This window comes from Hippopotamus amphibius, chromosome 6, assembly GCF_030028045.1.
Source record: "Hippopotamus amphibius kiboko isolate mHipAmp2 chromosome 6, mHipAmp2.hap2, whole genome shotgun sequence".
NCBI lineage: Eukaryota > Metazoa > Chordata > Mammalia > Artiodactyla > Hippopotamidae > Hippopotamus > Hippopotamus amphibius.
The window spans coordinates 2,365,220-2,392,268 of NC_080191.1; the positions used below are offsets into that span (position 1 = coordinate 2,365,220).

General features: G+C 46.8%; 1 protein-coding gene across 2 annotated transcripts; it reads right to left on the reverse strand.

Moving 5' to 3' along the window:
* Nucleotides 1-1,533: 1,533 nt before the first annotated feature.
* On the reverse strand, nt 1,534-26,813 carry CEP43 (centrosomal protein 43). 2 transcript variants are annotated; one of them, XM_057738872.1, is made up of 13 exons: nt 26,663-26,813; nt 25,716-25,769; nt 23,601-23,655; nt 23,038-23,126; nt 22,453-22,590; nt 20,672-20,752; nt 18,251-18,310; nt 12,434-12,657; nt 10,345-10,457; nt 8,879-8,947; nt 5,834-5,873; nt 4,895-4,991; nt 1,534-3,676 (listed from the first exon to the last, which is right to left on the reverse strand). In XM_057738872.1, the coding sequence occupies exons 1-13, from the start codon at nt 26,762-26,764 to the stop codon at nt 3,602-3,604; spliced, it is 1,197 nt and encodes a 398-aa protein (XP_057594855.1). In that variant the 5' UTR covers nt 26,765-26,813; the 3' UTR covers nt 1,534-3,601. The 2 variants fall into 2 exon arrangements, with proteins under 2 accessions (XP_057594855.1, XP_057594856.1); XM_057738873.1 differs by lacking the exon at nt 18,251-18,310.
* Between the last annotated feature and the right edge of the window lie 236 nt (nt 26,814-27,049).

A 27,049-nucleotide genomic window follows, 5' to 3' on the forward strand; every position in this document is an offset into this window, starting at 1 on the left:
AAGCGTTTTCCACACTAATCAGGATCCACCCAGCTGGGGGCCTGCCTTTCACTCAGCCAGACACTCAGGTGTCTCTGAACCCGAGCACGCTTCTGCCCATGTTTTCTGCCTCAGTTTCAGCCCTGTGGATGGCCACGTAGGTGCTGCGGTCCTTGACATCAATCCTCTGTCCACATCTCCTGACCACTGTTTCCACTCTGGTTTTTTTGCTACACATGCAGAGAGTTCTTTATCTTTGAGGTCACTTTTTTTTGAGTTACCCCATCACTCAGTCCTTCCACCAAACGACTCACCCCAACAATTTGTTTCCAACAATTTTTAAATCAGAAACCATCTTGATTGCACCTGTTTCACAGCAGCCTTTTTTAGTTGCAAATGTGCTCAAATCTTGAGTAGTCCAATAACGTTTTCACTCAAGTTATTGTGCTCTCTGAACTGCTTCCCCCAAGATAAGCCATTCCGCTGGTTCACCTCGCCCGTCCAGTGTGGATGACCCAAGGAGAGCAGCTGCCCTCCTCTCCTCTGCACCTGTTTCCCCACCTATGCCCCTTCCTGCAATGGGGGCCGGCAGCGTAGAGCATGTCAGGAACACGGGGTGGGTTAGCGTGCGAGCGCAAAGACCAGATCCAGGCCGAGGGCAGGAGGCGGTGCCCTGCCTCACAGGGCACGCTCTCCTCCAGGCCAGCGCCGCCCTCCTTGCCTGCCCTCCTGCACAGCCAGCGGGGCCGTCAGTCCAGCTACCTCGAGCCCTGCTGCCCTCTCGTGCCGACGTCCACACTGAGCCATGGACAGAGCGCCTGTCCACTCCCTTCAGGAGCAATGTTCCAACCAGCCTGGGTGCAGGGCACCCAGCCCGCTGTCCAGGAGACAGCCTTCACTCAACCATGAGCCCACTCCTCAGACTTGAAGCTGGGGACTTCTCCACATTTAGGATAAGGATAGCTGTCCCCCCAAAACCGTGTAGCATTGTCCTTGGGCAGAAGCTGCCCACCCAAAACCTGCAATTCCCAGCCCCCTCACCAGCGCCCAAAGAGCCCATTGTGGTCACCTTGGATGCCCACTGAGCACATGCTATGGGCTGCCACTGCCCCAGGCACCGAGGACCCTCCCTGGCTAAAAGTCCCTGCTCTGATGGCGCTCAAGGATGAGAGCCCAGTGCACTTCAGATGGCAATGAGAGACGAGTAAGACACACAGGGCAAACGTGACGGGGATGAGGGGCAGGGAGAACGGGCATCCCCTCCAGGCTGGAGCTTCCCTGAGAACGAGGTGGACAGGGGCCAGTGCGACAGGACTCTGCGGGAAGGACGACGCAGACAGGAAGAGGCAGGACACACACAGGACCCACCTGGCAGCGGCAGTGCAGACGGGCTCGTGCGGGAGGTGCTGTGCGGCGCGGGGGCAGGGAGCAGGAAGGGGCGAAGGGGGTCGGGGCAGGCGGTGAGATTGGGACACAACCACGGCAGCACAGCTGCGCCTGGTTACCGTTACTACAAAACATAAAGGTGAGGAATTCCACTCACTTCCGTTGTCATCAGTAAAATGAGACTTTTATTGACGTGTGACAAACAAAAAAACATTTGAAAAAGTCCACTGTAAAATACAGGGTTTACAGTAAAAATGTTATTTCCTGGGTTGATATTTCAGTATGTGTTCCTCAACAAAAAGAAAACACTAATCAAAATCAAAACCTTCTACCTAATCAAGGAACACATGTGGACACAGCTTTTTCAGAGCTGAATTTTATGCTATTAAACCTATTTGATCAGATGTATGTAGTGCTGATGACAAAGGGAGCCTCATTTTGGCATTTTTCTCCCCATCCTCCCAGATACCATCAAAAGATCAGATCTACGGGTACGCACATGACGAATTTTAGATGCTACTGATACTATTCAAAAGTTTTCCACAAAATTAAAGAGCAGCACCCTGACAATCATTCCACTGAAATGATTTCAAATCTTTTTCACAGAAATCTAGCTCCTATCAAACAACATAAAAAATAAATCACACACCTGACACAGACTCCAGAGGGCCAGAACAGAACCATAATCTTTATAGAAAATGACTTTTTACAGAGATGACACCCAAGGAAATACACCTTATAATGAGCACATTGGGGGACTATTAGCAGCAGACACCATGTTCATGCAGCGCTATTTCCTCCCACGAGACATGAACAGCCTGACGGAGACCAAGGTCACGGCCCACAGACTGAGGGCAGGGTAGGGCAGGGCCGGCAGAGTGGCTCCCAGGTGCCCTGGCCACACGCTGTCCTGCTTCCCCTTGGTGTTCACGGCTCAGGTTCTAATGTCACAGAATCTTAATCCACACATTATCATTTCCCTTCACATTTCAGAGTCCAGAACATGTGTTTATAATATTTAGACCAGCATGAAATGAAAAACTGGCACTATACAAACCACAAAATCTGTTCACTTCTTGAAATCCATGAATTAGGTCTAATTTACTCCTTTTATTAATAAAGGTGACTTTTAATAAAAAGCTTTAATTTGACCAAAATTAAAACGTACAAAAGTTAACACACTCCCAGCTTTACTTACGTGAGTGTGAGCATACAGGCATCACTTCCTCATCATCAACATCACGCCCCCACAGACAGCAACACGACGGACAGAGAGTGACGAGACCGCCTGAAACTCTCACTGGCTCGACCTCAAAGGGTTACAGGGAAACGACGCACAGGGTCTAACGCCCGTCAGGCGAGATGTGGTCCTAGGCCATGACCACTGTTACAGTCCAATCTGGGTTTTACTATAACCAACTCACAGACCTGAAATTAAACACTGCTTAATGGTTTCAGATGCATTTTGGTATTTAATGTCTCAAGGCATCTTTACACATAATAAATTAAGACTCTAACAAGGAGAACCTGTGAATAAAGCTTCTTACATGGACTCAGGGCAGCGGCTGCAAACGCCGTCAGAGACGATGCCGTGAATGCCAAGTCACAGCCACCCCTGAATTTCCATCTTTAAAACAAGCAAAGCTAAGCAGCACACACACAAGTATTTTACTATAACCTTAATGGTCTAACAACCCTCCCAAATGGAAGGAACTGCAACATAAAGTCAACCACCAAATGGAACTTACAGTGATGGGCTTCAGGATGCAGACTTCTCAGGCCATTTGCCAACGACCTGCAGAACCACCTACTATCGAACACTGACTGCAGGAGAACCACCTGTGCCGACACGCCTGACCCCGGCAGCTGGCCCACAGGCACGCACGCATGGCCGTGTGAACCTACGGCTTTCCTGATGCCCTCGCTACGTGCTGAATACTGGCATTTCATAGGCTTGCTCCTTGTAGCCAATCTGAGCGTGACCAACTTCCAGAGAGAAACATGGAGCTAAACCAAGTTAAGAATATTAAATCTGCCACACAAGGGCTCAAATAGGAAGTACTTTGTTTAGTGTAATGAAAAGTTAATTTTTAAAAATATCTGTCATCTTCTTGAAACACAAGGCACCGATAGGGAGCAGACATTCCAGCAAAGAGTGATTGTCTGGGGAAAAAAAAAAAGGATCTGATCAGAGTCCTTTGTCCTTCGCAGGTTAGAACACTTCCTTCTCTCATGCTCACGCGACATCTTCCAGGTAATCCGCAACGTCGCTGAGCTGGGACACAGTCAGGTCCTGTGTGAGGTCATCAAGCTTTGTTGTTCCAAAGAAAGAGAAACACTAGTGTCAGAATGCAAGCAGTCTTAAATAATCTATAACTTAATTATCTGATACTCTACAAACTGCTTCATAACCAAAAGTCCTTGTCCTCACTTTCTTCTTCCTATTTTGAAACTGGTGATAATAACAAAAGCTGAGCTAACAGCTGAAATCTACATTAACTGTCTGCTAAAATAACCCTTCCGTAGCTCTTCTGGTAACTGTAAAGCAACATCTTCAGGCCTCTTTGGGGTGACACAGTGAGAAGGAAGAGAAAGACAAATTGTCACGGGCACCTACGTGTCGGGGTTAGAGAAGGCGCTTTACATACCATCACTCAACCTTCAGAGCAACCCTGTGAGGAAGGCACTGACCCCTCCAGGTCACAAATAAAGCAGCTGGGGCTCAAAGGGTACAGCTGGCCTGAGAAACACACACATAGAAGAATACAAATGGGGGTCCAGATGCCTCATGCAGTGTGGCCTCTCTCCAAGGCCTTCTCCCTACATGACGACCCTGACAGTCACAAGCACGTGAGGAGTCCTTCCTAGTTCCGGAAAGCAGGGCCCACCTCCAGGCAGCAGCACCCCCAACCTGAAAGGCAGACTCTCCCACAGTTTCCTGTGGGCAGTGATATCCTATCCCAAGATGCTACCCTATGTCTCACATTCAGTATACACCTAAGTATCCTGCTCTCTACCCAATAAAAAGGTCACATGTGGATCTCCAAACTGGACTCTGAATTTTACACCCTGCCTCCCCGTTTTTGTGGTCTTGTCTCCCTGCCTGCTTAGACCTCTGAACACTCCGCACCCCAGTCTCTGCTTCAGCTCCTGCGTTCACTGGGCTCCTATATACACACCCACCTTCCATACTGACTTCTCTGAAGAGGACCTCTTGCCTATACTGTCTACACCCTGAGGTGCTCGATTCTGACTCCAGTTCTGACCCACCGCGGCCCAGCTACACCCGCAGCAACCGAAGCCCCAGTAATAACAGGCCGGCACTTCACCAGCACTGCTGACACAGCAGGCAACAGCTGACACATTCAATACAGACACTCCTTGCTCAATTTGGACCAGGAAACTCTGTCATAAACTTTTCGTAATTTTCCAGTGCTTTTCTCCTAGTCAGTATACATTTTTGAAGCTTTACAGTAACTCAAGGCAACAGGCCCAGACAGCACTCCATGGGAAAAGCACAACATCATACTTTATCACTGGTATTGACGTCATCTATTTCCACAGAGAGGTCTTCCTCGATCTCTTCACCAATACTCAGCTCACTTTTTTCTGAGCGATGGCTGGTACTAATTTCAGGAAAAAAAAGAAAAATAAGAACTCTGAATATAAACATTTAAAGAATAACTACCATTCTTCAATCTTTCAGGTAATTATTCTAATTATTTAAAATAAAATAGAATAAAATATTACATATCATTAATTTCATGTCTCATCTCACTTGAGCCTTAAAATAAGCTTCATAATGGTGATTACATCACAATGGCATGAGAAGCAAACCCAAGTTTTCAAAATTTCATCTCTCAAAAAAAAGTGCAATATGTTAGAAAGTAAGCATGAATTCTAAATTGGGGGGAAAAAACTATCAGTTACATAAAATTCTCAGACAGATTTAAAATCTCTAATCCTATCTATAACGAATATTACTTTCAAATTAATTATTAGCCAAGCCATAGATTATATTTTCTTTCCATATATAAAAAAGTTATCTGAAACAACATATTACGAAGTGTCATCTGAATCAGGAAAACTATTTGAGAAGGCGATTTTTAAGCCGAACATAGACAATTCCCACCACAGGGCTCAGGAAGGGGAGAACAAGAGCACTGACAACTGGTGGCCTAACGGCTTCTACTGGCTCCTGATCAGTCCTTCAACGTTTGTTATCTCCTTTTCTCACTCTTACCAAGTTCCCTGAACATAATACAGATGTTCTTATTCTAACGCAAAATCAAAAACATGCTTCGAAGTCCCACATATAATTCTGGATTAACTATCTTTCATTCGCCTTCAATCAATATGAACAAGAGAATTAAAGACACTAAAATAAGCACCAATGTAATTCTGCCATACTCTCCTGTTCAGAAATTGTTTACAACGTACGTATTTCTCATCCAACCATTTTTCTTACCTATTAAAATCATCAATATAGTCATCTTCTTCTCCAGTCCCTGGTAAGTTTAAGAAAAGATATATATATTTATATAAACACACCTCACAATTTAGCTACAATTATACACACACATTTCCCTCAAAAACTACACTACTGAATAATAAGGCATCATCAAAAAAGACGTCTCAAAGATCAGAAATTACATTTTTACCACATATAATATGAAAGCAAGTGAAAAAATAAACTACCTAAGAAATAATAAAACGCTCTATCACATCACAGGGTTAACACCCAGGCTTATTCTAAGTGCTCAAAGGCGCGCTCACAGCGCGCGCTCGCCATTCATGATGTCATTTGATGGTAAGAACACTTGAGGTGCTGGGACACAGCAAAAGCAAGTTATCATCAACCCCCTACTGTCACCTTTTTTGACTGATACTTTCCAACTCAGGACAGTACAAAATTTATAAGTGACCATGAGGTGTGAAGAGGCAACAGAGCACAGCAGACGTGAGCGTCTCCGCTCAGACAGACCTGGGCTCAAGTCACTCCAGAGCTCTCTGACCGGGGAGTCAGGGATCCTCCCTTGGCTGCTTCCTCAGCTCTGCGGCACGGCCCAGCCACCCCCTGTGATGTTAACACAGAGCCCAGACGTGCGGGTGCTCAGCAGAGACCTCACTCGGCACACGCCACGCTCTTCCCAGAAGCCGGCGCCGCGAGGGGGGTGGGGCGCTGTCGCTGAAGCAGCATCACGAGCGTCTAAGGCGCCTCATCCTCTGAGCAGCCGCTGAGAAAACGGGGCTGTGAGCCTCAAGGCAAAGACTCAGAAGCCTGTCTTCAACTGTCAACAGGGAACGACAGACGAGGAAGACGCACGGGAGTGCCCTGCGCCCCCAGGGGAAGATGCAGACCAGGAGCAAGGGGTGCAGGGGCGCCCCGGTGCTCTCCGGCAGCAGACGTCAGGGGCGTGGATCGGGGGCAGTCAGACAGGGCGACCCTCTTCTGACAGAACCCCACCGCGAATGTGTTGTCAGCCACTGAATGACCACGAGGCCCTGAGGCACAGCAGCGAATTAAATGGCACCGCTGACCTCAAGGGGCTAACCTTCCAGCGGGAAGAGCCGCCGCTGAGCAAAGCAGATGCTGCTGGAGGGGCTAGGAGGACCCCTCTGAGGTGACAGCTGAGCTGAAAGCTAAAGGAGGTACCAGATGCACAAATGATTGGGGAAAGTGTGTTCCGAGAGGAAACAGGTGCCCAGAGATGGGGGAGGGTGCGGTGGTTTGAAAACCAGTGGGGAAGCAAGTGTCCCCATGGGATGACGACCCAGGGGGCAGGGTGAAGGTGGACACGGAGTGGAGCGCAGAGGGGCTGCAGAGGCCACTGAGGGCCTGGCAGCTCACGACCAGGACTCGAGCCCAAATGCAAAGAGAAGGGGGGCGGGAGTGACAGGGGCCAGGGAAGTGCTACCTGATCTCCCGTGTCCAGCAGCTGCTGCAAGCACTGCAGGCAGACGTGCTCAGGAAGGCAGGGGGAAAGGCAACATGGGTGAGGCCCTGGCCAGAGAGGACAGGACAAGGGCTGGGGGAGGCAAGGGTCCTACAGCTCAGACAGACAGGGGGACTGTACAGGCGGGGAGGAGAGAAAATTAGAGAACGAAGAAAACAAGAGCCACACTCCTGCCACACCCCACCTCTGCGACCCAGGAAGGAGCCCCTGACAAGGAGCAGAGCGGGGCCCCGAGTATCCAGACGGCTCTGCTCTCAAGGGAACAGCCCGGGGGCTCACAGTTGGGACGACGACGGCCTCGGAGGCTGAGGGGTGACAGTGCTCGGGAGGACGCAGAGCTGCCGGACGGCACCCGGGAGAGAGGGGACAGCCACCTCGATCAAAGGCTGGTCTGCACGGGCCAAGAGACCACAGCAGCGGTGATGGCTAATGGAGAGGCCTCCGCCGCGACCAGCCACAGCAGCCCCAGGTGAACTCCACGGCAGACAGGGTGACAATTTAGCTAAGACAGTGGGGACCGCTGGACTGCAGTTTGGATGGGGGAAACGAACCACTCCCCCACCTTCATCCAGCTTCTGCGGCCAGTTCAAGGACAAGACAGCCACTGAGTAAGGCACTGGAACCTAACACCAGCCTCCGACTTCCTGGTTACACACGCGCCTGCCCTGCAGGCCACATCCGCCCACAACTTTTTTGTTCAGCCTGTGCATTAAGAATGACTTTTACATTTTTCAATGATTGTAAAAACACAAAGAATCCTCGACGGAGACTACACATGGCCCACTAAGCCGAGAATACCCACTTTGTCCCTTTACAGAAAGTGTTTGCTGACTCGTGCTTTAAACATGCGAAGTACCTGTCTGAAACAAGTGCCTTTGACTGGTATTTTGTCTCCTGAGCTAAACTGTGCTCTAAAGCCTTAGTGGAGAAGTGTGTCTCTGGACGGCAGGACTTACTTTTCCTTGTAAAAGTTCCGAGGGCGGCGGGTGCCCGCACACGGCCCAGGGCCCGGAAGCGAGCGCACGGAGGCTCCCCGGCTGCGGCAGCAGCGCTGCTCGCGCTGCTGCCCGGATCACGGAACAGGACAGCACACCCGAGTCCCTGCTGCCAGTCCGTGTCCCCCGTCAGAGGGCCTCCCTGGGGCCCGGACCCCGTGCTGCCAGCACCCGGAGCAGTGCCCCTGCCTCTGCACAGCGGGGCTCCGGGTCCCCGTCACAGGCTCCTCCCTCTGCCTTCCCTGGCAGGTCTGGGCAGAGCGGTCACTTCCTACCCATTTCCATAACACTGGGGCCTGGCTCTCTTAACACGCGAAGGACCTGTTAGGCACCTATTTAACACCCATCTTCCTCCTAGGTTTAAACTGCACGAGGACAGAATCTGGTATGGTAACTGCTGCCTCCACCCCTGGCAGACAGGGAACCCTGGGTATGTAAAAACCGTCCAGCCACCTGTTCGTGAGGTGCTCACAGTAGATTGACTGACAACTCATTTAAGATTTTATTCTAAAAAAATAATCACCTTAAAGCAATCAATAGTGAAATTGGAAATCTAGTTACCTAATCCAAGTGATCCAATTTTATCACTGACCAATTTAAGATCTTTCAAAATTGTGTTTCCCCTTTTACCTGTGAAAAGAAAAAATTATTCGCATTAAATTGACTTCTAGAATATAACAGTCTCTAAACCACATCAACGTTTTTTTCCAGTGGATATATAATAACTGAAAACTAAGAAGAGATGACAAGCTGGGATTAGCTGCAGTAGGCACACTGCAGTCTGCAGCAAGCCCTGCAGCACAGAACGTGCTTCCACGGCCTGTCACCCCTACCAACCACACCGCTGCACGTCCCCTTGTAGCCGCACTGCCTCTCACTGGAACTTGACCATCAAAACCATTTTTCACCCACATATCAGATATCAACCCTTTATAAAAAGCCCTACTGTGTACGAATTCATGGACTACAGTTAATTATTCTCATCGGTTCTATTTTTCCTTTGAACTTCTAAATTTTGCTTCAGTTGAATTGCTATTTCATTTACCAAACTGACCTCCTCATTGGTTTTTGCTTCTTTAGTCCCCAGTTCTCAGTGCCCTCTCTAAATCATTATTCCCTAGTCAGTGTTAAGAGTGACACGATCATGACATTTCGAGTTCCTTCACTGAAGGTGACAACACCACGGGAAAGGAGAAAAAGAGAGAAACTGACGAGGGCGAAATTAACAGACCCATGGCTAGTTTCCTAGAGGCTAAGAGCAGCCCTGGGAAATCCCACTACAGTGGTGTCACATAACACAAAAAGCTTAGTAAGTACTACAAGATTATGCAAAATCCCATGGCAATTTCCTGGCGAAGATCTACTCAAAGAGGCACATTTATGCTCTAAACACTCTGCCAATTAAATCCTATACTTACTATGATATAGTACACAAAGTTCATCTGCATGGTTACATGGTTAAGGCTATGCTTCTTAAATCCTTGGCCTTGTCACCACGTGTGTGCAGTGGCAGGGCCATTTCACGTCTAGCTAACAAGCCCTCTCTCTGCTACATATAAAAAGATATATCTGACCCAAATCTCTGGAGGCAGAACAGTACTTTAACATTCTTACGATGATTACTGTGGTGTCTACAGAATCTATGAGGCAAAAATTTTAAAAACTGTACTTAAATCCTACATTAAGTTGACTTAAATGTCCAACAATAGAGATGGCTTAAAAATTATAATATGTCTATTCATTACATAAGACAGCTAAAAAGTCAATTTCCAAAAAATATTTTCAGGGCATAGGAAAAGCAGAATAGAAAACAAGATTGAGAATATGACCATATTCAAAAGAAATTTTAAAAATAACAAAATATTAACAGAAAATATCACTGAGTAGTAACATTATGGGCTATCTTTATGATTTTACATTTTTCTGAAAAAATAAACAATGATCATACACTACTTAGAGGAAAAATATCATCAGCACTCAAAGTCCACACTTTCAGTCAGCAAAGCGAGCGGCGTTCAGACACTCACTTTCAGAATCCTTCAGTGAGGGGGCTCCAGTGAGGGAGCTGAGTCCACTTTTGAAGGGGGGTGCATCCGAGAGCGCGGCGAGGCTTCCTGCCTGCTTGCCAGGCTCACTTCTCCTAACAAGAAACAAGCGTGCGGTGAAACAGGGTGCTCACAGCCCGCCACTAGACATAAACAACTTGAACACATCTCACAGGCAACACAGTAACTGGGAAATAAAGAACACACATTTCACAGGTTAAAACCATAAAGTATACCTGGTAAGGCAAAGCAGACCAAGGGTCCCTGCAAATCCACGCAGGAAGTCATCACCTGTCTCTAGATTTTGCACGACGTCTCTCAAAGTAAACGGCTCCTCTTCATCAGCTTCACTGCCTGTGCTTTTATCGGAAGCGCCCTCCGTGGCCCAGAGGCGCAGGCAGGGACGGCGCGGGAGCTGGCGTGCACAGCACGCCCCCGAGACGAGGCGCTGCGGCCGGGCCACACGCCACCCCGCCAGCTGCCCTCCGCTCGCCAGCCCAACCACCAGGCTGCCGTGGACGTGCAGGGCGCCCTCTCGCTCCCTCCAGCACTGGGACCCGCGCCCGGCACGCCAGACCTCCCTCTCCCTCTCTTACTTCACTCATCTTTCCTCTTTAAAACCAGGTAATTCTCACCAACACACAGAGTGCCGCTGTTTTCCGCACTGTAACGTTTTCTCAGCCCCATATCCACCCTGAGTCACCACTCCACCCTGACAGCAGAACATCAGGAAGTGCCCGTGGTCTGCGACCCTCTCCCCCGTGCTCTCCTGAACCCACGCTGACCCTTCTGCACTGCCCCGGCGCACCAGGCTGGATCCGGGAAGGGCACCGCTGGCCTCCGCGCTGCTAAAGGAGGGTGGATTTCAGCACAGCTTTACTCGGCTGCTGGCTCTGGCCTCCTTCTCCAAGGATGCCGCTCTCTCCAGTTCTCTGGTCCCCTTCCCACAGCAGTGCCCCTTCCTCGGTGGCCTCTTCCAGTCTCCCAGCTGTGACTTTAGCTAAGACTGATGACTCCCTAATTGTCACCTCTAGCCCAGACCTCTCCCTTAATCCCCGCACCCACATCTGAAAACACTTCACCTTTCCATTGACAATCTTCTCAAACTAACAGGTCCACAGTGAGTTCTAGACTGTACACGGCCCACCTGTGCAACCCAGCCTTGCTCTTTCCACTCTTCATCTCAATAAATGCCATTTCCAACCTTCTAGTTATTCAGCCGGAAACCCTGGATCTACCCTCGATATTAGTTTTTCTCTCTCACACTTACCAGCAAATCCCTTTGGATTCAAACTCAAAATACATCCCAAATCACCTATTTCTCACCACTCCCACCACCATCTCTCACCCAGACAATCCTGACAGCTTCCCGCCGGGAGACCCAGCAACCAGGTGATCCTGTCGTAGTGCAAGTTGGATTCCATCACTCTGCGGCTCAGACCCCCGGGGCTCCTGCGCCCCTCAGAGGGAAGCCAAGCCCTGTGGGGCTGCTCCCACCCCTGGCCCGAACCCACCTCCTGCAGCTCCTTTGCACAGGTCCTCTGACCTGCCGCCCACCTCTGCCTGTGCGGCTTCCTCTCCGCAGAGCTCCAGAGGCCCAGCTGGAGGCCTGGCCTACTCTCTCCCCTCCGTAAGCTCACCCTTGAGGTGAGGCCTTTTCCAGCACCTGCTGAGAACTGCCCGACCTCCACACGCACACTCCCGCCCTCCACCACTCAGCGCTCCCTCACACACCACGTCCACCCGCCACAGCACCTGGTGACCTGCACTGACTGCTGCTGCGGCCAGAGTGTGAGCTCCCGGAGGCAGAGGTTTTGCTCGTCTCATCACTGCTGCACCTGCACCTGAAGCAGTACCTGGCACACGGCAGGCACTCACCACACACCTACCCGCTGAAATCAGTAACATCTAGATCTTTCAAAACCTGCCACGGTTTTAATGACACAAAATCAAACTCCTGAATTCGGTAATTACAGAACCATTGATAGCTCATTATTTCTTAAACATAAAACATTTAGAAATTCTATTTTTAAGCCTCTTGTCTGATAACACAAAAGCACAGGTTACTTACCAACCATAAGTTCTTTCTGGTTTAGGAATGGGATCATCAAAGAAAGAATCTCCTTCCATGTCGTCTTCATCTGGACAAGGGCCAGCTTTGTCTTTGACGTCTAGACTTCTGCTGCTTAACAAGGATCCAAGTTTTGTCTCCTGGGCCAGTAAGGGAAGACTACTTTTGCTCCTTGGTTCTGACGACGAGATCCTGGTATCACTCTCACTAGCATCACTGCTGGCCTTCCAGAAAGAGAGAGGGAAAGAGAAAAGGTCTCCTTGGAGAAATCTTTAATAAGATATTTTAAATAACAAAAAAGTCACATGAACATACACAAATCTGTGTGCATACACAATACACGTGTGGGGTCTTGCAACTGCATGAGGTGCACAGGGACCCCCGGACCTACCAGCTCACCCCCAGGCTTCAGAGCATAACTAACTTTTGAAGGGGATAAACATCAAACATGTTCATACCATTCCTTTCCTCCCTCCCTACATGGAAATATCTTACTTAGCCCATTTATAAACAAACTTCCCCATTTCCTCTTACATATATATCACTGCTTCATTTATTATCTTAATGTTTTCAACTCGCAAATAAAGAGCATTACTAATAAAGGAGCTAAGGAAAACTAGTTCATCATCATTGGTTCCTCACATAAATGAATCAAGTATTAAAACAAAGTGGTCATCGGTAAAACCAGCAGTTTTCCATGCAGTACCAAACACAATGTACATCAAGGCGAAAGATGCCACCTTTACCATGCATGTTTCTAAAGTAAAGTTTTGCTGGTTAAACCACTGGTCTTAATTGAGATTTCCAGGGTAACTTCCTAATCCACACCTCCCTTAAACGTCCATGGATGCATGTATTGATATAGACATATATCTTAAACCAATGCACAAAATTCCCAAGCATTTTTACTCCTGTCCTACTGATCTGATCATGTTAGCACAAATTATATTACACATTGTATTTTCTTCTTTTCAGTTAGTCCTAACATTCACAACCTAACTTTACTCTGGCCTTGGTCAGGTTTTTTTTTGCCTTTAGACATGTCTATGTTATCAACAATAAAAAGAACAAAACCAAAAAATCATGAGAGCAATAATAAAAGTAGCTAACATTTATGGAAAGCCTTCAAATGCTTCCCGTGTTACCTCATTTTAATTCTCAAAATAACCCTATGGTATGTGGGTAGGTTCTGTTTTTTCTGCATAAGTGGAAAAGGAGATGTAGAGACATTACAGTCACTTGCCAAGGGCCCCAGGGGGAGTAAAGGGGTCTGATATCAGAGGTTAGCTCTAAAGGCTTAGGCTCTGCTATTAGGTTGAATCATATGAAATTGTAATTTCTATGGGTTAAAAAGGACAGTTTCCCAAGATTCAGCCTTCACACTACAGAGAGCAAGGCCGAGTAAGACGCCACGGTGTGCGAGACGAGGGCTCTCCTGAAACATGGAATGTGGGACGCAGCTCATCCTCTACTACTAACTACATAATTTTAAGGAATTTAATGTTCTCAGGCATGAATTTCCTCAAGACTTGAACCAGAGTGGTCTTTTCCAAGTGACATTATTACTGGGAGTTAAGGAAACGGGGAGGGGTGGCTGGGGAAACGCTAGTGACTACGAAGCAGGGTGGCAATAACGTGGGTTAGGAACTCCTCAGTGAGACACTAGGATGCCTGCACCTTGAACCTGCGTATAGACAGAGGGTACTGTGCAGCGAGACACAGCGTTATGGCTTCACACTAGTCAGAGGCCAGGACTCGCTGACAGCAGGTAAGATATATGCAATACAATTGTCAGGGCCTTGTACAGAGCTATACAGTCTGTATGTCGTTAACACAGATAAATGATGGCTGCAAAAAGAGATGTCTGAAGAAATGATACCAAGTTAGCACCCTTTCAGACAACACAGGATATTTCCAAAGAAGCAGAGACCCTTTCACGTTTCCTCCCAACGTTCCTGAAGTCTCCCTGCCATTATCTACCACAGAGAAGCCACCTGCTCACGGGCTTCTCAATTATATTCGTGCCCGTTATGATTTCTAATTTATAGATGTTTTTAGAAATGATTTACGTCTTTCAAAGGAACACGCATTTGGAAATAAATACCCTGAATTCTCGTGCTACTTAAACGTATTTATGATTACAGTTACTGAGATAGTGAAAGACACTCTCCTTCAAAACACCCTTGAGAAAATTCAGAAGGTGCCTGACGCGGGACGGGCAACTGCAAATGCAAAGCACGGGACGAGCCACGCTAGCTGTTCCAATACAGTCCCTCTTCCCCGAGAATTCCCAGGACCAACACAATTTCAGTCCGCTGATGAACTACCGGAACTTCATGACTGACGCACACCCGTGGTCACTTCTGACAGGTTTTAGCAACATTCTTCCCGTGAGACGAAAGCCTAGTCTCAGAGAAACTAGTTTCAGGAGTAGCACGTCAAGATGCTCAACACCAGACCTATTTCCAAAGATAATCATTGGTTCTAAAATTACAATTCTATTTACCTACGGAGCAAAACTAAGCTTTCAAAACATTCAATCTGCTTTGGAAGTCTCCTCAAAATCAATTTCTAAATCACAAAGGAGCGTGTCATTACTTTATAACTATGGCTCATTTTTTACCAAAACACCCATCACCTAACTGGGTTACCAATGAATTCAGTGAACTCAATTCCAAATATTTTTTATTATTAAAAAAAAAATTCACACTAAGAGGAGAAACATTTATCAAAACATCCTGTAGATTAAAACAAAAGTACTGCAAAACTTTAAAAGCAATTTTCATGCAGGAGGTCCAAATTTTTTGGACAACAGCAAACCAGCTTACGATGTCCATACCCTGGGATCTGTTCAAAAAACCTGCACCGCAGCTTAAGACAAATCTTGTATGCATAAGCTTCAGTTACTTGAGTCTCTACCACCAAGATGTGGATAAATGAAGACTCAGGATGAACCTAAACGGCTAGAATAAATAAATAAAGAATAAATAAATAAAGAAATGCAACCCAAAAAAATTAACAACAAATCCTATGACTTTAATGCCTTAGGGCTCATTCCCTGGACAACCTCAGAGGCCTTGGAGGTTATTATGGCTTAAATTGTGTCCCCCGAAAAGGTAAGTTGAAGTCCTGACACCCACTACTTCAGAATGTGCCCTCATTTACAAAGTGTGTCACTATAGATGTAACTAGTTAAGAGGAGGTCTGGTCACAGTGGAGGCGGCTAAGCCCCTACTCAACAGCCTGGTGTCCTGACAAGAGAGGCCAGACACACACAGGGAGAGCACGGAGACTGGAGGGATGGAGCACCAAGGACTGCCGGGGCCACAGGAGCTGGGAGAGAGGCCAGAACAGGTCCTCCCTCCCAGCCTCAGAAGAGCCTGTGCTGCAGACGCCTTGATCTCAGACGTCCAGCCTCCAGACCCCGAGAAAATAAGCTTCTGCTGTTCTGAGCCACCCAGTCTGTGGGGCTTTGTTACAGCAGCCCTAGGAGCTAAGAGGCAGTTACAACAAATACCTAAAACATAAACTTTAGTCTTTTCATATCAGCGAGAGGCCTACTGCGCGGCGCTACAGCAGGCACTTCATCCCACTGGATGGGTCTCAGGACTAACAAGCTTTATGGTGAATTGCAGCAAAGCTGCAAGAAAGGTTGTGTGTTTCTACTAGTATACTTACACATTCAAGAGTTCAATCATTTCTAGATTAACAGAAAATTAGCAACACAGAGAAGTTTCACAGAGAAATAACTAATTTTCCAGTAGCAAAAAACTGAATTATTAGCAGAATGTCTTAAAAACCTCGAAAAAATAACTTTGTTTTTCTAAACTAAGAGCTTAATGTGCACTGTGCATAAAAGAGAAACATCAAAGCCAAAGAAGCACCCCAGCTTTGCAAAAGTATTCACAAATATTTGTGCAACTTTAATTCTCTTCCCCATCCATGCCTCAGCCCACAGCGCCCCTCCCCCATGCCGCCAAAGGCAGTTTGTGACCCATGACTCGCTAATGAATTATTCAGAAAAGTAATTTTACTACCTTTGTAACACACACATATATTTAAAGATTTAATGTACTTACCTAGAAAAGTAAACACTGGAATTTGTGACACACACATATATTTAAAGATTTAATGTACTTACCTAGAAAGTAAACACTGGAATTTGAAAATCACAAAACAAACACATAAGCCCCTCTTTCTAAAAACTCAGGTTTTCTAAAGAAACACTATCTCTACGCTGTGTAAACAATCTGTACTACCTATAGATGCACATGAGAACCAATCTCTGGCTGTGAAATCGGCCTAAGGATGGCCCCCTGTCCAGCTGCTCTGCTCTTACACCCTGTGCCGCCCGGGAGCTCACAGGGTTCAGCAGACAAGCAACCTGGGAGCGGAGGCAGCCGGCCAGGCACACGCATGGGCTACGGGCCAAGTGCTGCACGTCTTGTCCACCCACATGCACTCATTCACTTGGGAGGGTGGGGGGGGGGGGGTGTGCAGAATACGAATGCTTTGTTCATCTAAAAAACCCTAACGTGAGACTATACCTCAGGGATCATTTCTCTAGTTCAAAAACCCTAAGGTGATCGCAAAAGATGCAGAAACACACCCACCCAAACATGCACACCATGTGACCCCCATCACCGCCCTAAATCAGCAGAAAGCTGGGCTATCCCAGAATTTTGAAAACAAGGAACAAATTAAGAAACGTCATTTATTAAGAACTTGAAGCAAAAAAATACCTCAATACAAATTAGTTTTAAAACACCTGAAAATCAATTATGAAACGAGAGGATAACCTTTCATGCTACATTTAATGTGATGATTAAAACAGCTTAATGTTAAAAACAAAAACCATCTAATACCTTATTCAGTTTTTCAACTGAATGGCAAAAACCTTAGTGGAGCCTAAGTGAGGACTCAGGTTAGACCCGTCTTGCCCCCAGCACTTACCACAAAGACTTTCACTATGTAAATGTTCAAACATACTCGAATACATTTTCAAACACCTTCTCATGTAGTAGCACATAAAGAATAGTGTGAACAAATATAATAAAAGGAACTTACCACTGAAACCACTCGCATTAAAGCCACCTAATGTGGCGAATACAATTTTTCAAAACCCTTTCATTTTGGAAGTCCTCAACTTAGTGAAACAAAATCTATACATAAACCAAGGCTCCACAAGGACTCGTGATTGCCACAGAACTGAACGTTAAATAACGTGATCTTATTCTAAATAAGTATAAGAACTATACTGATAATACTTAAATTTTAGAAGCAGCTCATCTACTGGCTTAGTGGAATCCTGAGACCTCTTGGGGAGGAAAGACAGCAGCCCAGGCAGCGACACGGAGCGCAGCCCCCGCGGGCCCGCGAGCCAGGGCGCGGCTCGGCACAAACGGCAGCGCGCGTCTCGAAGGAAACCAGGGTTGGCCCTTCACGTGTTGACGGGAACGTAACCAGAAATCAGGCTGCTCCCCTGTTTACCTCAGATAAACATCATCACGTGAAGAATACACGGGTGACCATCCACTGAAGAGGAAACTACGTATTTTCAGCTATTTTTGTTGCCAACACAACAAGGATTCTCAAAGCAAAACTGAGAGCAGCTTTGAAACACAGCAGTGTGATTTTCACCTGGATAAAACGGAAAGGCCAACTACTTTTTCTTTTACGTCACCATGACTTTGGCACATTCTGTTCACAGATAAAAGAAAGTGACATTTCAAAAGAAAACTTAACCCTAGGCCCACGGGAGCCCGGCGCCCAGGAGGCCCGGCCCGGGCCGTCCTCCTCGGCCCTCCCGCGTGTTACCTTGGCACCAGACTTCCGCCCGCTTGTCTTCTTCTTACCTTGTCCTTTATACCTTGGTATCTGAGCATGAGAATAAAATGACATTTTACCACAAAATATAAACCTTTACAAATAAACTCATTCATACCAAACTAATAAAGATTCCTATTAGAAAGTTTCTTAAAAATGGAAAATCTAATTAATACGTTCCTCTTCGAAATCCACTTGTTTAGCCCTCTCTTAACCCTCTTCCCAAATTCACGTCCAGCCGTCCAGGGTGAGACGCAGAGGCCGCAGCCTGCCCTGCTCAGCTCCCCGTGTGGAGACTCTCCTTTCCAGCCTTGCGCTCCTCAGCAGCTTCCTTTAGGAACTGCCCTGGCCTTGCCTTCCCTTCCCCCAGGAGGACACAACGCGAGCTTCTAGGGTCGGGCTGGGCTCTGTGCTTGACCACAACTTCCCGGAATCCCTAGTGCTCTGCAGACCCGTGAGGCGCCCCAACGTGTAGGCCCTTCTTAGAGCCCCAAAGCAGCCAGACCTCAGAGGGAGAAGAAAGTGGGCAAGAAAAGGGTGGGGAAAGTTCTGGAATCCCAAATCCAGACCCTGCAGGACTACACAGGAACTGCGTTTTAACTGCCAAAAGAATGCCTCGTCTTAAACACCCCACCCAGCCCACGAAGATGGGCTATGGTGTCCAGAAGTGCCCACTGCTCCCACAGGCCTGGGCTGCTGACTGAGAGCCCAGGCAAAGCTGAAAACCATCAGAAGCTGGTGGGAGTAGGGACCACCTGGAGACACCTTAAAAAGTACCATCACTTCTCTGTATTTAGAGCAACATTTCCTGACTTAAAACTTAAGATTCTCTTGATAATTCTCATATGGAACTTAAAACATTTTTATGCAGAGAGAACAGGGATATGTAAAACAGACATTCACATTTTATCTTGAAGACACACAATATGTGGAAAACAGTATGCTAAAAAGAGAACTTCCAAATAACTCAATGCTATAGGTACTAATAAGTATTTTGGAATATGCATTAATTTTAATCTCTCTAAAGCCAGATATTTTCACAGAAAACAAAGCATTCTTTCTACGAAGGCTCTTACATCTGGCACTTAATTTGAAGTGAATTTTAGATTCACTCACAACCTCATCTTCTCTGTACAGCAGTTCCGGCCTCTGATGAGCATCATGGGAAAACCCTTCAAAGATCGACCCACCCTATTAGGAAAGGCTGACTAGATCTCGGGGAAAAGAAGAGCTACCAGCTGCGTGACGGCTCACTCCCTAGTTAGAAATAAGGCACAAAGTTCCTCTGATTTCCAAATTTAAAAAATAAAAAGAAGCAACAAAATCAAAGAACCAGCAACAAACAACAACAGGAACCATTCACTGGTGTCTACACCCAGGCATCTGGAAAAGAAAGAAATCTAGCAGTATAACTGCTACCCCCCAGAACTGCACCTAATTTAAAGACACAGCTTGTGTTTATGAAGAACGCAGCACCAGGAGCCACTTTTGGGATGTACTCCACGTCTCTCTCCAAACGGAAGTCAGAGGAAGTCACACAACACAATCAGACCCAAGCCCACCCTTGGGGAAGATGGGCTGGTTCCATCCACCACACTGTGCTCAGCCCGGCCCAGGAGGACGCCCTTCCTAACCACCGCCTTTCTATCCACTCCTATGATTACAGAAAGCCTTGAGTTTAAATTCAAGTGTTCCACTCAACAGTTCTCCCCATTAATCCAAATCCCTGAAATCAGAAGGCCTTAACTTTAACAACTCGTACACACACACACAAATATAACCACAAAGAGTACCCAGATTTTCTTAGAAATCCTAAAAATATCTCGTTAATATAAAAAATCATCATGATTTACGATTCCAAATCTGGGCACCATCTACAATATTCAACACAACAATTCTATATTCTGGAACCTGATAGTCTCAAATTATAGGAATTTATAAGTGAAAAGTAAAGTAAACTTCCTTGTTAATTGAAGGACAAAATGTTCAAAGTACCAAATGACTCCAAATATCCTACAATTCTGTTATTTAACAGCATATTTCTATCTACGATACAGTATTCAAAACACTATCAACGAAGCAAATGAATTAATTTTTAAAAAATTTTTTTTTAAATTTTAAAAGTAAATTCAGTATTTTAAAAATGGAAAGTATAGTACTGTACTTAGATCCAAATCTCACGTGGCTCAACATATAAACTGCTGATAAAAAAAAAAACTTAAGAACATATTTACATAGCATTTTAAAAAACCTATTGTCTTGCATAATGGTCCCAAAGGAGCTTAAGTTTTAGAAGATTCTCTAAATAAATAAATATTAAAAATATATACTTCATCAAAGACAAAAAAAAGCACTTTCAACAAAAACAAAACTTGTGACAAAACTAGAGACAGAAAGCCTTAGTCCACTCACCTTACTGGGAGGAGTGTGTGCACTTGTTTTTCCTTCTGGTGACTTTGGTGGAGAATGTACATCAGAGAGATCTAGTGCACCCTAAAATGTTTCACGGTTTAAAATTAAAACACACTTAAAAATAAAGCATGAACATACTATTTATACCTCAAGAGAATTTCAGCGTTTAAAAACCACTACACAATGTCGGCATTTTTATTTCTTCCTAGTAATATAAATATCCTTAATTAGATTTTCTCTGAATTTTACCAAAAACACAACGCAAACAGACTTACGATTCTAATTACCTGCTGAGTATTTCACTCAAACACCTTGAACAGGCTACACACAGGCCGTATTTAAATATGCCCCCAAGCTTCCTTTCCAATGTTAACCTTCTCACTTTGCTTTCCCAACTCTCCACACTAATACTGTCCTGTGAGTCTCAAAGATCTACTCTTTCTATCTTCCTTTGTTCCCTTGACTTGCTTCTTACTTCATTTTGTCTCAAAAAAAAGAAAAAAAAAGAACTAGCAACTCTCATAAAAACAGGTAACTACTGCAACTACGCAGGATGTGGCACTAAATTACAGGGGCTGCCGGGAGGGTGTGAGGAAGAACTAGAGAAAACGTCCAAAGTCAGAGTCAGAGAACGTGGATGGCAACACTGCCTGACTGGGGAGGGGAGAGGATGTGCCATCAGGTGGACAACAGGTGAGAAAAAGGAGGAGGCAGGAGAGCAAAAGCCACTTTCAAGGTAAGCACCATCTGGCGTACGTATAGGTTCCACGTTTCATGGACAGGCAAGAGGCCAGAAAGCAGGCTGGTGCCACACCACGCAGGATCTCAAACTGAGAAACCTGGAGATGCTCCAGCTGCCGTCACACAGTCACTGCAGTGTTTAAAGAGGGAGAAAATAGACAAAAGGACTGAAAAGATGTGGGCACAGCAACCTGGTTTTTAAGGGGGTTTAAAATGCACTTTTGGGAAAGCTTCACTGAGTTCAAAGGGCTAATGCACAGCTGGTTTTCTTCTCCAGCATCAAAAGTCCAAAGTCCAACACCATCCACATTCCTACCAACCAACTGCTGATGAAAAGCACACATGTAACCAGGCATCTGCAATGGTTACGATGCTGTCACATCCATGAGACAGCATCTTTATGTAAAACTAAGATTTGTAAAGGAAGTCGGACCATTAATCTCATTAGCACAATTTCTAAGAAAGGATAAGAACAAGAAAGACAACGGCTAATCACAAAAAACGAAGTATGAAAACGTTTAGAAGCTGCAAAGTCAACAGCTTAAAGTTTTAAACCTAGTTTAAAAAAGCCTTGAAGTTCAAAAAATTGTTAACTAACCTACAATTCAGCCCTTCTGTTTAAAAACAGTAATAAAAGTAACAACCAGCAGCTGAGTGTTCTCACAGGCATTAACTCATGCAGTGAGCCCCACCAACGCCGGAGGCCCACCGTCCCCACCTACAGGAGGAGCCAGGAGGGGAGCCGCGCGCGCAAGGCTGAGGGGGCTTCGTCGGGGACTTCATGGGACTGGCTCCACAGAGCCCCCCACCAGGGTCGCTCCCCAGAGCAAGTGCAGCAGCAGCCTCAGAGCTACCACGTCTCCAATTTTCACCAAAATGTGCATTAGTACAACCTCTGAGTATGTTTCGTTTCGTTTTGAAGGAATAACCTCTTCTTACTCTAACTCAGCTCACTACGTATGCACTAAACTGCATGGCCACACCAGACTGGCAATGACTGGAAAATGGAAACAGGTAACAGAGGACAGGACTATACTTACTTCCCCACTGGTCGGCCCTTTTTCTTTCTGTTGGCAGCGTCTGATCACTTCTAACAATAAGGGTCCACCCACAGTACCTTCTGCTTCAATAATTCCTAAATCTCGGGCTAAGTTCTCTCGACCTTCGAGACCTTGCAACTGGGAAAGAAATTAGATATAAAGACGTATAAATGCACTAAAATACAGAAAAGATATTTTCAGAGATTAAAGAAAAATATTTTCAGAACTTAAAGACATCTTTAAACTCAAAGAGGCCATGTTTCTCATGAATGAAATGTCCATTTTTAAGAATTATATGTTTCTTTTACCAAGTCTCTACATTCAAAGTCTCCGTTTAAAAGGTTAGGTTAAGAGCAGAACGAATTAACTCTACAATAACACTTCTGTCAAGTTATGTGAAGCAGGGACACGGGTGCCAGCTACTTGACAGCTCAGATGGCTTTTAAGAAAACCAGATAATCGACTATAAAATGTAATCTATACGAGACACTGTAAGTGGCCAAATTTTGTTAACTTTCAGCTTGTAATGAGCCCATCTGTATTACAGGCAATTTCAGAGATAGATGTAAAAAATATCATTCTTACTGTGCTAGTTTCAGGTTGAAAAACAGCCAAGGTAAAGTCAAGATTAAAAAACTGAAGAAACTCGGCAACGAGACTAGCCACCAGCCGGCCTGCAAAGAGCAAAAGAGAAGGTGGGAGAGGATCTTTAAGAGCCCGAGGCCCCCTCACTGCCACTGGAAGTAGGATAACTACAGTAAAGGGAGAAAGGAAGGTTCTCAATGTTTCAAATGACAAATGTCTGCTCGTGAATAAACAATTAAGCGCGAGCATCTCAGTGCCCCCACTTCCTCACAAGGGTCATCAGCCTGCAACTATCAGCAAGACAATGTGATTTCACAAATGCAGTAGTGTTCTGCTTTCCACAGTAAAATCACTTGTTCTAATAAAATTGGCTTTAATCAACACTTTCCCATGACCACTGATATTTAACAGCAACTCAACAGTTCTACAATAATATACAATTTAAAATGAGAACCTATAAGAATCAGAGACTTCAAAAAATAATCTGAAACTCCACATTTGTCCCAAATGGAGTCAAGATTTGAAAATTCAGAGACAGACAAAATAAACAACAAACATCTTACCATCTTTCGTATTTAAAAACTTTTTCAGGCTCTCATTGACTAAAGGAGTTTTGTTCTGTTAAAAAAATGAAAATTGTGTTATATGTTTATCCCCAGACCACTACAAAATGTAGACTAATGTTTAATTTTTTAGCAAAGATATTAAGTAAAATACTGTCACTCATAAAATTATGGTTAAACCCCTTCTATAACTACTGATTACTACAGGAACGATTTTTGCTAAGGTAAGGACGGAGACAGGTAAGGACTGAGATATAGTCAATTAGGAGATTCTTCTTGACAGCAGCAAAAGAAATTACTTAGGTGTAGTAGTGATGGATTTAAGGTGTTAATGAATTAGAGGGTGCCTGGGGTCTAAGGAAAGGTATAAGATAGACACAGTTTTTCCAAAGTGATGAAAAAAACTGCAGAGGTATTAAAAGCAGAACATGAGTCCAGGGAATCAGCTTTCTCCTTGAGAGAGATGTAAATATGCTTCCACCATCAAGAGAAGAGCCAGCAAAAAGGGAGAGGCCAAAGATAACAGCGTATAGAAGAGGCACTGACAGTAGAATCTAGAAGCCAAAACCCAGAGAAAGTGATTAATTATTCTTGGACAAGATAGAGTCACCTCTACTAAAGCAGAAAGGAAAGAGAAACAGATGAACACAGATGCAGGGGAGCTTTTTCTGAGATGAGTGACACTACAGGGGAGAACACAAAAAGGACCTGGTGCTTCTATTATCTCGTGACGGGAGAGACAAGACCATCTGTCAAGAGTGAAGGAAACAGGTGAAGTAGCAGGCTAAGGTGAAGGTTAAGTGGGAGCTGCTGAGTAGAGACGAGGATCAGGGCCGGCTCAGGACCTCACAGAGGCTGGAGCTGCCAGCCAGGAACAGCAGCCGTCCGGGGCAGGGTGACTGTACTAGCGCAGACACACACAAACAGGGAAGGGAGTTAATCTGCTCAACTAAATGACTGTTAAGACTCTTCCCAAACCAAGTATGGCTGGAGGGTAGTGAGGGTTTCTGAGATATGGACCGTGGGGTCCAGACCAGTGAGGAAAAAGAGGCAGCTAAGAGAAGACTGATGCCTGGAAAGACACAGAAGAATCAAGAATTGAAGACCTTCATGAAGTTAAAGAAGAGCAGGTACCTAGGTATAAGTGAGGAGGAGAAGAGACCGATTTGTCACAGAGGAAGCTGAAGGCCTAGATTATGGAGTAACCATTGTTACAGGATATTTACTCAGGATGGTGGCAGGACTCGCCGTAGAGAGAAAAAAACTAAACTTATATAGAAACAAGTGATAGGACCTTTGACATAAGAAAGACTACAGGATTTTAAAATAAATAACTGGGTGAGCAAAGAACTTGGAGAAAAGCTGCCTGCTGTATCCCCCCATCTGGTGGGGATTCACAATGCATATGAGCATATGAAAGGGTCTGAGGGGTCCTGCAATAAACTCCTTGACTATGAAACCACTTCTTCAAGTGTTTTCCATTTCCACTAAGGAAAGGGATCTGTGAGATTTAGTACTAGCTTCGGAGTTGCTGTGGTACCTTAACTTTCTTTAGCTTACTTCAAAACTCTATACATGAAAAGAGAGTAATCCTGGGGCTTCCTAGGTGGCACAGTGGTTACGAATCCGCCTGCCAATGCAGGGGAAACAGGTTCGATCCCTGCTCCAGGAAGATCCCACGTGCCGCAGAGCAACAAAGCCCGTGCGCCACAACTATTGAGCCTGCGCTTTAGGGCCCGTGAGCCACAACTATTGGGCCCATGTGCTGCAACTAATGAAGCCCATGCACCTAGAGCCTATACTCCACAACAAGAGAAGCCACTGCAGTGAGGAGCCCGCACACCACAACGAAGAGTAGCCCCTGCTCACCACAACTAAAAGAAAGCCCACACACAGCAACAAAGACCCAACACAGCCAATAAAATAAAGAAATAAATATATATATATTAAAAAAAAAGAGAGTAATCTTGACTCTCTCCCAACAGTAAAGAAGCGTAATCCTTAGTTCAAAATTACCCCTGGCTCTACACTGCTATGAACAGTATTTTGGAATGGTTTTTAACTAATTAGAAATTAAACAAATGAACACGGTCATTAAAACGTGTAGATTCATACCTCTACTTTTTCTTGTTCCTCTAGCGCTAAAAACACAGCTGCTCGGAGTTCAGCCTTTGGTGGGGGGGGGCGTAAAGGAACAAAAATTATTTCAAGACAATTTTTATGACAAAAAGCACATATGCTGAAATTTCAAAAGTCAAAAGGAAAACCAGCCAGGTGATCACGCTCAGGAGACAGGTGCAAAGAGAGATCAGAAGGCATCCTGAGACGTTCTGAGGAAAGGGACACAAGCTGTGTGTCCCATGTCCACCCTGTGTCCCCTTGGCACCCACAGCTCTGGTTTAGGCCCTGATTTCCAGTCCTTACTTACGCTATCAGTCGTGTCAATGTCTGCAAAGTACACTCCCAGAAACCACCTGCCAGGCACCTGCAACCCAGCAGCTGAGGCCAGAGGCGGGTGAGACCCAGCAAGCGGGGGGCAACTCCATCACCGGAGCTGGAACGGCTACGGGGGGGCGGGGGGGGGGGTTAGCGGGAGACTGGAGCACCGGATGTGGAGTGGGGACCAGGGAGGGGTAGCGGGCAGCCGGGCCACTGGATGCGGAGTAGGGACCAGGACAGCAGCGGGGGGCTGGACCACCGGACGCGGAGTGGGGACCAGGGAGGGGGAGCGGGCGGCTGGGCCACTGGACGTGGAGGGGGCAGCAGTGGGGGGCTCGACCACCGGGCGCGGAGTGGGGACCAGGGGTGGGTGCACACCGGACCGCCGGACGCCAGGGTCGGCCTCCTCCGACTCAGCCTGGCCGGGCCCCCTCTCCCGCTCGCCGCCGCGCCGCCCAGAGCCTCCCCGGGAGGGACCGTCTACCCCGGCGCGGACCACCCCCGAGGTGGCCCGGGGCTCGGAGCCCAGCCCCGGCGGCCCGCCCGACGCGCCCCGCGCCCCTTTGTGAGGCCCGCGGGCGCGGCCGGCCTCCCCTCCGCCAGCCCCCGGCCTCCCGCCCCACCTTGATGCGGTTCAGGACCCCGCTGTTCTCCAGCGTCTGCACCAGCAAGTCCCGCAGCTCCGTGTCCTCCTCGGCCACCACCGCGGCCGCCGTCGCCGCCATGTTGCTTCTCCAAGACAACCGCCCAAGCCGCGCCAACGGCCGACGGTTGCCGCAGCCCGCGCGGCGACGCGGCCGAGACCACGCCCCCGGCGCCGGCGCGCAGCCTACCGTCACGTAGGGGCGGGGCCTTGGGCGCGGGGTGGGCGGGGCCGCGGGGCGGGGCGGAGCGCGGAGGCGCCGGGAGGCTTTCGGGTGCGCGCTCTCCGAGGCGCGGGCCGGACGTGCGGCCGCGCAGGTGTGCGTGCGTGCGCGCTCCCGAGGGCTGCGCGGGAGGGTCTGCGCCGC